The 10,953-nt window shown below is 47.4% G+C and overlaps 2 protein-coding genes across 2 annotated transcripts; both read right to left on the bottom strand.

The window, feature by feature from the left end:
• Positions 1-268: 268 nt before the first annotated feature.
• LOC311354525 (E3 ubiquitin-protein ligase TRIM35-like) lies at positions 269-1,971 on the bottom strand. The gene has a single exon (XM_084474325.1). It carries the CDS (start codon positions 1,931-1,933, stop codon positions 527-529), a length of 1,407 nt encoding a protein of 468 aa, XP_084330451.1. The 5' UTR covers positions 1,934-1,971; the 3' UTR covers positions 269-526.
• A 407-nt stretch (positions 1,972-2,378) lies between these two features.
• Positions 2,379-10,851, bottom strand: znf346 (zinc finger protein 346). The gene is made up of 7 exons (XM_084474350.1): positions 10,788-10,851; positions 9,470-9,573; positions 9,156-9,257; positions 8,747-8,894; positions 8,058-8,348; positions 6,887-6,986; positions 2,379-6,539 (listed from the first exon to the last, which is right to left on the bottom strand). Exons 1-7 carry the CDS (start codon positions 10,843-10,845, stop codon positions 6,254-6,256), a joined length of 1,089 nt encoding a protein of 362 aa, XP_084330476.1. The 5' UTR covers positions 10,846-10,851; the 3' UTR covers positions 2,379-6,253.
• Between the last annotated feature and the right edge of the window lie 102 nt (positions 10,852-10,953).

The following is a 10,953-nucleotide window of genomic DNA, read 5'->3' as shown; positions in this document are numbered from 1 at the left end:
ATTACCAAAAGGTGAAAAATGTTCTTCAAATCAAACTTTATTGACTTCACAATCAAAATGACAATCAGCCCTTCCAATTACCACTGAAGCTCCCCCAGCAATCACCCTGATCAATTTAACTAATAATAATAATACTTTATGTCACACATTTACACAACACGTAATCCTGTACTTAATCAGTAATACATTTCATTTAACCCAGTCAAACTTAGTTAGTAGGCCTAGGCCTACATTTACACAGCATATAACCCAATTAGTTTCATTCAACTTAATTAGTAATAATCCATAATATTGTAGGTTACATATTAAACCTATAACACGATCTAACGTAATTGTATAGGCTACATGTATGTATATAACAAGGAAACATGCATGTCGTAACATTATTATTTGCATTTTTTTAAATCCTTGTTCTGTTTTCCATCGCTTACGGATCAACAAGGACAATACAGAATATGGTTTACAACACAGAAATAAAGAGCAGTACAGGTACACTCACATGGTTCCTAACTCCCAGGCCCCACTGTTACAGCTCCTTCCCCGGGGAAATCTTCAAAGGAACTGCATCAGTGGAACGGATAAATGGTAATAGTAGACCTAGAGCCCTAGATAACAACTTCGGCGAGCCTATTGTCTGGCTGGTTTTAGGATCACTGAAGGACATTTGACAAGTGGTCGGATCAAACTTAATTCTGATCCTCTGTAACTTCTGCATCCCTGGGAGATGAACCCATCCTCCAGATGTATTTGTTAAAAATCTGTATCCACCTTTATGTAACCCTATTTTAAAACAATTAACACCAATGATGAGCTGCCGAAGCATAGACATACCACTTGGTTGATAACGTTGATCACCTTGATAACCTTGGTTAACCCCTCTAACACCCAGCTCCCACTCAGTGCTGTCTCCCACCTCTACCTCCCAGGTGTACCCAGCTGGTTTAAGTGACTCCGATCCCAGCACGCCATACTTCAGCCTCTCTGGGTTCTCGGGGAGCTGTTGCCTCGCTCCACATCTCACGCTGGTCAGATCCTCAGACAGGTGGAGACCGGGGGCAGCGGTGTTGGGGTCCAGGATCACAGGAAAGTAGGAGGCGCTCTCCTTCAGCTTCTTCCAGACTTTGTAGGCCAGGTTGCCCAGGTGTTTGGCCACGTCCAGCAGCGCTCCCTTGGGTAGAGCTGGCGAGGGTCGGGGCTGGGCTACTTTCTCTCTTGTAGCCTTGAACTTCTTCAGGAAGGAAACGTCTCCAGCCCCCAGCTGCTGCTCCGTCTCGGTGACTGTGTGCGATATGGTTTCTATCTGCTTCGACAGCTCCTCAATCTCCTTCTTCATCTTCTGACATTTGAACTGCTCTTCGCCTCTCAGCGCAGTGATCCTGGACTTCTCTTCCTCTTGAAGACACTGGTGAAGCTTCTCAAACTCCTTTTGAATCTGTCTCTCGGTGTGCGCGGTCTGGACATTAATGTGCGCTGCTATGACCTCACACTTTCTCTTGGTCTGAACAAAGTCGTTTAACTTCTTCTTCTGGGGTTTTAGTAATTCCTGCATTTCTTCCCTGCGGCTCGGGGCAGCTTCATCCACAGGAACGAATCTGTGGTTGGTGTGTTTTTCAGAATCTCGACAGATGACACACGCCGTCTCCAGGTCATCGAGACAGAAGAGCTTGAGTTTCTCACCGTGCAGAAGGCAGAGATCCGCGTTCTCCCGCTGGAAGGCCTCCGACAGGTTCTTCAGAGCAATGTTCCTGGGTGGTTCGGTCTTTGAAGATCTCCTCTTGCAAAGTGGACACTGCTGTTCCAGGTTTTGCGTCCACCATGTCTGCAGACAGCCTTTGCAGAAACTGTGACTACACGATAGGAGAACAGGGTCTTTAAAGATGTCACAGCAAACCGAACAGGTCAGATCGTGAACTTGGGATGATGTGTACGCCATTGTAGTCACAGAGTGAATCCAAAACGACTGATCAAACAGGTATGTGAGTCGTGACGTTCTGAAGTTCGTTACCTCGCCTTTGTTTCACTTTCAGTGAAAGTTTCGCTTTGATTAGTGACGGAGAATCACTGCGACAGTTTCCCTGACTATCAGAACGGAGTGGCTCTGATTGACAGTCTGATGTTCCTACATGTATTTATTCATAATTATTTGAGAAAAGATTACATTTCTTTATTATCAGCATCGTAAATTGACAATCAAACTCGGATCCCACACGCTCTCATCACAAATGTTTTGCTGCCCCTTAGTGGCCGCTGTGTGTTACTGTAGGATGTGGTGTCTGAACTCGTTTTATTCTGACTTTAGGACAAAACTGGCCCTAATCCTCTTCCGTATCTAGGGACCCCCAGAGAGACCAACTGCACAAAAACAATAATCAGTCGTGTTGTTTTTGTATTCTCTACACGATTTATTTATTCAGAATGAATAGGGCAATACCTAATGGCATTCAAAATCTGAATTCGAAAGCTCATATACCTGTACATAAATAGAAATCCAACTATTACTGTCCAGCAATCGTCTCAAAAGATTCCTCAGTCCCCCTTCCCTAGACCATATGTCTGCATCTTACATTCTACATAGAACCTTCTGAAGCACACCATCAAACTCACACGTCCTTTACTAGATGCACAACTTGGTAGCACTTATTGAATATACATATAGTTTGTCTGGAAAATAAATCTTATAATTTACAACACAACGACTACACGGCAACAAGGAGGTTTTAAAAGCAATGTTATTTTGCAGGTATCATGTACAGTATTGGTGTGTGTTGATGAGCCCTCGTCCCATCACCAGGACCAGATTCTGCTTCTCTTGATCACAGGAGTAGATGGAACCGTTCAGAAAAACCAGTCAGTACTAAAAACCTTTCCCCGACAACTTAAAAAACGTCAAGACGGTGAACTGCATCCGGGGCCCTTCCGTCTCCCACCCCGCAATGCATCACCCCTCACAGAATTTCAATTAAACTAATTTAAAATATAAGAAAAAGGTTTCAGGTACAAAATAAACCAGTGTACTCTATCAAGATTGCACATAAATACTGGGCAGCAGCGAAGTAAGCTCCTATAAAATGTGGATTCAAACGTCCGCTCTTCATGACATCAACTGTTGTACGAACAGCTACGACCCGCTACTCGCATGTTCGCGTGGCTGAAGCAAATAACACACTGCTATGGCCGAGGAACACAAGATGAAGGCTTTTTAGTCTCGATATTCAATGTGGGGCGGACACGGTGTTCCGCACCAGGCGCCCCGGGACCAGAACGCTACCTTCGTCCAGTGTAAACGCCGACGGGCCACGCCCACTTAGTGAAATAATTGTGTACCGTTATGAAATGAGGAGTCAGCAGGTTCAATATAAACATATTCCAATAGTCTTTCGGAATCATTACACTCATCATCACACACTTTTTTTTTGCCAGACCCTGTGAGGCAGAGAAGAACACAACGGATTGACTGCTGTACTTGGTCTGCTCCAGACACATTTGAAACACACACACACGAAGCTTTGACCCATAAACGGTCTGAAAGAAGTCACCGTGTGAGCTGGAGGCTATAGGCCTAGTATTAGCAGAGGCTGTAGCCTACAGCGCAGGCGACAAAAAAGAAAATGCAAAACCTGCAATTTATAAACAGCCGTTCCTGTTGCAAAATGGTTCACATTTGTATTAAATTAATGGAAATTCAAATTCAAAATGTACAACTTAGGTCGTCCGTTTGAGAAAATAAATGCTTTTACAGCAAATCTAAACGGTATGAAGTTTTAATGTAAGTGTAAGAAGAGTCAGTTCAAATAGTTCAAAAAAAAAAAAATGCAAATTGACTGTTACAGCCTCATCCAAACCGGCCAATGTGTTAAGTTAGCTTCAATTTCACTTATAAAACTTGCGAAGTAAATAGCCTAATGGAGCGGTCAGTACAGAACAAGGAGTGGCCGTCTGACATGATGTGGTCAAACCGACATCTTAGCGTTTCAGCAGCTAATCACACACACATGACGTTTCCTATAAGCAAGTAAAAGTTAACATTTAGTCAAAACACAAAATCATAGGGGTGACGTGATTCCTATATCACATTTGTCCTAGTTTCAAAACACGTTTTGACCACCCACAAAGAAATGACAAAGACACTGATTATGGAACCACGAAGGCTAAAATCCAACCTAGAATTTAAAAACATATCGATCAGTGTAACCTGGTATTGACCTCATGACCCCAAGAATTATAGACTCAACTCAAAAAAAAAAAAAAAAGAAGGTATAGTTACCCCCCTGTTATTCTACCAGGACACACTGAAATGGAGATACCACACATGGACACAAACCTGGTTAGTATATTTCTCTGCCTCGGTCACAATGCGCGTCAGTGGGGTTTCAACTGGTCTTCCTGGTCAGACTTCCGGGGGAAGGCTGGGAGAGGAGCCTGTCTGGGGCCGTTGGTCAGGGAAGCCCGGGGGCCAGGCGGTCTCCTCAAAGTATCTGGAGCTTCTGTAGGCCACCAGCAGGCCTACCAATTACATTCTAACAATAACCATACTCAATTTTGAATCTTTCCAAAAAAAAAGAAAATAGCAAAATACAAAGTATTAGTATTACAAGGACGTAACGTTACTACTTAAAGGGATATTCAAACTTGTGGGAGAGAAATCTTCAGCGCGTCAACCCGGTTGCCGTCCGGGTTCAGCCTCAGCCCCGTTAACGGATCCCAGTCAGGGCTCGCCGTTGACCGACCGCAGAGGGGAGGCCGCGCGCAGCGGCCGTTGCGCATTAGTTAGACACCTTTAGCGTTGCTTCGTTGCGGTTTGTTTGTTGCGCTGTTAAGAGTCAGCTCGGTGATGCAGTCTGGAATAAGTTGGAGAATGTTAAGCCCTAAGCCGTTGCGCTCGCCCCTCGGTTTAGCCGCCGCCGCTGCTGCTGCTGCCAGCCTACCCTACCCGGTGTCGTCGCTCCCGAGGCTCTGCCGTTGAGTTTGGGGGCCGTGGCCTTTCAGAAGCTCACTAAGAAATAAAAAGGAACTCAGACGACATGGTAGTTCATTTGGGTTTGTTTTGAGAGGTGGTATAAGGGGGGGCAGGCGTAAGGCCTATGAGGCATTATTTCTTTTGGGGGGGGGGGGGGGGTTCAAAAATTGGAAACCATGCATGCCAAAGTTGAATAAGGAATCCCGATGTTTATGTCCAGTGGGCATCTGGTAAGGACGCCCACTGGACGCCTCCCTTGGGAGGTGTTCCAGGCACGACCAGTGGGGAGGAGACCCCGGGGAAGACCCAGGGCTAGGTGGAGAGATTATATCTCAACACTGGCCTGGGAACGCCTCGGGATCCCCCCGTCAGAGCTGGTCAATGTGGCCCGGGAAAGGGAAGTCTGGGGCCCCGTGCTTGAGCTGCTGCCCCCGCGACCCCACCCCGGATAAGCGGACGACGATGAGGATGAGGATGAGGATGAGGATGAGGATGTTTAGGTCTCGGTTTACATTCCTGTTGTTGTTGTAACCAAGTTCAAGCCATCACAGGGGCCAGACTACTTGGATCGTAGGCGTCATGGAAGCGGATGCGCTACCCTGGAAGCTATTCTCCACGGCCTGCGGTCGGCGGGACCTCAGAGGGACTCGAACGGGAATCGAACGTCGAGCCTCGGTCCTAAAAACGGGCCCAGAAACAGCGAGCAAGCAGCTCCCGGGTGTCGTCCTCCTCCTGGTGGACGCCTAGATTCTTAAGACGTAGCGGTCTCCTTCTAGGACATGGTTGGTTTCGGGAGCGCATACGTGGGAGTGTGTGTCTCTCCGTCACGAGCCTGGCGACGTGCGATGACGACGACGGGGGGACGGGGGGGGGGGGGTGGCGCTATCAAACGGCTGCAGGATCGCCCTGTCGCTGCAGAGGCTGCTCGGAGATCTCAGGTTTACCAAGACCCACGGAAACCGCCTACGTTTTTTTTTTTTTCGTTTTTTTTAACAATCCAAAAGTGTTTGGAAAGCCAAACAAATACATGCCTTGAACCTTTTCTTCTTTTTTTTTTTTTTTTGTTGCAACAACCCAAAACAAATGAGTGCAGTCGAGGTGGGGGTTCAAAAGGGACTGGGTGGCGGCGGCGGTGGTGGTGGCGGTGGTGGTGGTGGTGGTGGTGGTGTTGTTGTCGTCAACTGGATGGTTTAGTAGTGGGATTCGATCCTAAAAGGGGGTGTCTGTCGCTGCGTCTCTCCTAGGCTGTAGCGTCGTGGGATGGGGGCGGGGGGGGGGGCGTCCTGGTTCACAATCTCAGGTGTACTGGCACTCCGGTATCCCAGTTGAGTACTGGTTGCCCTCCGACATGTACTGGTGTTCCGTGGCAATGTAGGCGTCCGACCCGCCAGAGTACTCGTTGCCCGGGGCGACCGACTGGTAGTCGCCGCCCGTGCTGAACTGGTCGCCCATGTCGACGGACTGGTAGTCTCCGGTGGAAAACTGGTCTGTCCCGTCGGCCGCCTGGTACTCGCCCGCGGGGAACTGGTTCTGTGTCGTTTTGTGCTGGTTTTCTGCGGAGCCCATGCCAGACTTCTTCATTCTATGGAGACAAATTATTATTATTATTATTTATTTATTTTTTTTACATTTTTTAAGATCAAACTTTTAATAGAATGGATAAACAAAAGACCATCGTGGATGTTTTCTAAATTACCATTTAAAATGAAATTAGTGGACCAGCAAGGGTGGGTAATTACATAAAACTAATAAAAGTTTTCCCAACACAAATACACACACCCTCCAAAATTCTCCATTCTCTGGAAGTTGTAGTAACAACCACAGACACTTGAAACAGCCACTATAAGGGCGTGCCTCCTTGCTGAACACGGGTCTTCCACCTGTGGCACGAGAGCCGGTACTTGCACTTGCACTTGTACTTGCACTCACTGGTTCTTATGTTTGGCGCCGCTGACGTGGGCCTGGTACTGCTCCACCGAGTTGAGGTCGATGTTGCAGAGGGTGCAGGAGTAGCCCTTCACCGTGGAGGCTGAGGGCCGAGGGGGAAGGAGAGGTTAGAGAGAGAGACACGCTTCGCCGGGGGTGGGGGGGGGGGTCTGTTCCGTCGTCGCACAACTCTGCAGAGTCGGCCGATAGTCACGACTGTGCGACCGCTACAAAGTCACACACGCGGTCCTTCTGAACAGTGAGCAACAAATACCCAGAAGGCGTTGGTAAGTGTGTAAAAAGTCACAAATAAGGTCATGAATAGCAAAAATATGGTTATACATCATACAAATATAAACACTAGTGGCATTCCAGAAATACAAATACAAATAAGGAATATAGGATATATATATATAGCCATTCAGCATGAATGGATAATTTAAAATCGAAATATTGCATGTAATAAATATTGTGTGGAGGTGTAAATTACATTTAAGTATAGTAATTCAGTCGGCGTCCAGCTATAAAGCCTCTAAGGCTCTCTCGGCAAAGCTGCTTACGAGCAATTGTCCCATTTTACAAGGATGGACGCTGGCTCTGCTGTGCTGCGTTTAAACAGCCGCGTGATTAACCTAAGTGTCACTAACTTGCACTGCACTCACTCATAATTCTGTCCTGTATCCTAATACTTCCCTGGCACCATGTCGCCCACTGCATGTACCTGACCTACATCTAGATATGCGAGAACCATCTAAGTCATTGCAGACATTAATACCATTCACACGTGCACAGCAGTGAGATGGTCCTTTCTTTGCAACACTGCACTCCCCAAAGGGCTGATTATGATCCCACGTTCACGCAACGCAACGACCACGCAGACGCTTCGACGTAGTCGCGAACCTTTATGGTTCTTGCGTCGGGTTTTAGTGAGCGGACCAATCACAGCCCCTCGCTGCTGCGTCACCTCGACGGAAGGTTACACTTTTTTGGGAGGCGCACGTCAGGCCCCTCGCGGTGGAATCAAGGAGGGTCCGCAAGGACGTAAGCGTGAACATTGGACCATAATCAGCCCTTAAGTGGACAGACGGGCTGTTCCTCTGTTTACGGCGCTTGTGATGTTGTTGTTGTTGTTGTTGTTGTTGTTGCTTCACGTGGCGAGCACAGCCGGCCTGACCTGGCGACGTGGAGGGCCCGTACGTCTCCATCAGCTTCTGCTTGGTCAGCTGCTTTTTGTGCTTCTTGCCGGCGTAGTGCTGCTGCGCCATCAGGGGGTTGTTGAAGGACGCCTGGCAGATGGAGCAGAAGCGGTCCGGGTTGTTGTTGCTGCTCCCGGCCGCCCCCGCCCCCCCCGTCACCGCACCAGCCCCCGCCCCCGCCCCGCTGGGCTCGGCGGCGGCGGTGGCAGCAGCAGCGGCGGCGGCGGGGCTCTTCTTGGGCTGGGGGGCTGTCGCGGTGGCCTGGGGCGCTGCAGACAGGGGGGCAGTAGAGAAGATGAGACCACTCCCAACAGGACACGGGTTCATACTCATTCAGAATTCCAATATTCAAATGTTGAGCAGAGTGGATGTGCATATATCCTCCTGGACAGATAGATAAATCCTTCCTATACAGGAAATTACAGATAGCCTACAAATCCCTTCCCGCAATACATGCAATGTTTATAACGCATTCTTTGTATTAGCCCATATATGGTATGGACTGTCACACAACCATACCATATCTAAATAGGATATAAATGATCTCATCATGGACACATTGAAGGGATAATTGCCAAACCCCCAAATTCCTGTCCATACATTTTGTTCCTGCTTGTCATCTTGTTGTATTTCCCTTCATACATTAAAAGAAAAGGTGAACAGGTACCTGCTGTTTGAGGGCCAACTGTCTTTAGCCGGAGGTTCTTGGCGTGCACCTTGCCCTGGTAATGAGACTGGGCCATCACCGCCGACGAGAAGGTCATGTTACACAGATGACACCTTTTATATCGCTCTGTGTCTCCATTGTTACAGGCCTGTAGGGAGAGAGGGGAGGGGGACACACACACACACACACACACACACACACACACACACACACACACACACACACACACACACACACACACACACACACACACACACACACACACACACACACACACACACACACACACTTACTTTTAAATGGACTGCCTGATATTGCCAAGAGGAAATAAATCCACGACAGCTATGGCCACTGTGTGGGATTCTGAAGGACTTGGAAGAGGTGGTTGTTGAGGAGACGGATAACTCACGCTGTCGGGTACAGATGATTCAGGCTTAAACTTCTTCAGGGACGGCTCCTTGTCGTTTTGGACGCAGAGGTACCGCCGCACCTTGTTGGCATGCTTCTTACTCTGAGAAAGACACGATCAACAAAAAATAAAAGAATGAACTTTAAGAATGGTGACGTTGCACGGGGCTTGCTCCACGTATTCACGTCATTGGCTGACCCATGTTTTACAGTCCATGCCCCAGATCAGCAATCAGACGCCAAACACGCCCTTTAGAACAGTGTTTGGAGGGTCTAAAGAGGAACGACGTGGTAACCGCGCTGATGCTGACCGACCTGGTAGTGGGTCAACTTCTGGGACTCCGAAATGAGGACAGCGCTGCAGACTTTACACTGGGAGTCAGAAAACAGGTCACCGTGTTCCTTGATCATCTTGTTGACTGCAAGGCAGAGACAAAAAGAAATCAGGCATTCAGCACATTCTGCAATACATGGTATAGTATGGGACCCTTTGCAGGAACTAAATATGCAATACCGAGAACATAATGGTGTGAAATGGAACTGAGAGAAAAAAAAGGAATATGATGACACAGGAGCCCGATTAGTATTCAACTCAGCATAAGGTACAATCATCAGTCCTTCATAGAGTGGTTTAAAGATGCGCCAATGCATCACACTGGCCATTGCGCTGCAACTAGAATCATTGTTTACTTAAGCAATTTCTCATTCAATTTAAGCACTCCAATAAAACAACCGGGGAAAGGTTGTTAATTCCATTATGAAATCAAGATGAATCATGAATGTGCAATATAAATCAGGTCCTTGCCCCTATGCATGTTGTGTTCATAGTTAAATATCAGCTGGGACATACAGTGTAGTGCAAATAATGGCTATACAATATTAAAGACAGTTGGGTGTACAATGGAAGAAAAAGTAAAGTTAGACAGCAATGAATTCTGCTGTGCGAAATGTGAAGCTGTATGTGTACAGTAACTAGACGTGTCTTAGATTGCCCGTTGATAGCATGTGATGAATAAACACTTGGCTGTGCTCTCAAATTGTGTTTGTTTTGAGTCACGCACGTCATCATAGCATCAGTGAGGATGGAGGTCAAATTTGCGACAGCACCATCTTCAGTACATACACAAAAGCTCTACCGTGTTATCATTCGCTTTTTGGTAGTTTAAATGCAGGACAAATAAACGTCCTAAAATGACCTGATCTAGCAGGGGTAAATGTGCAAAAAAATATGCATTTGAATTTGGAGCACACGGCATCAAGATTAGCAAGCTAATGTCTGTCACATTTTGTCAATGATATCCAATGATATAGTCTGCACAATATACAAACACGCCGGTGCAATGACTAGCCTCGCTCTTTCTTAAACAAAAGTGGTGCATTGCAAGGCGACCGTCGCCACATGAACATGTTGGCAATCGACCTTGGAGCAAGGAAAAAGGTAGCGGTGGTTAGCTAGCGGCCAGTCCTGCAATGGCTTGCACTGCACGACTGATCGGTAACTTGTCAACACACGACAACGCGTCACACCAGCGGGCACACGTGGGAACACGACGACTAATATTAAGTTCCGTTTTTTCATGCTGCTGTTACTGTTGTCGTTGAATACGAAACGATATGATTGACAAGAGCATACCCTCCGCTGGCCCAGAAGGTAAGTAGGGGAAATCTTCCATCTGCATCGCTACGGCCATTTTTCTTTCACAGGCAGCAAGAGAGAGAGAGAGCGAGAGAGCGGATCCACTGCGCATGCGCGTTTAATTCGTGTGCCCACACTTCTGACGCGCTCGGTCCAATGTGGA

The sequence above is a fragment of the Micromesistius poutassou genome (genome assembly GCF_964030765.1).
Source record: "Micromesistius poutassou genome assembly, chromosome: 10".
NCBI classification, from domain to species: Eukaryota; Metazoa; Chordata; class Actinopteri; order Gadiformes; family Gadidae; genus Micromesistius; species Micromesistius poutassou.
The sequence above is the reverse complement of the archived record's forward strand: the minus strand, read 5'-3'. Positions and strand labels throughout refer to the sequence as shown.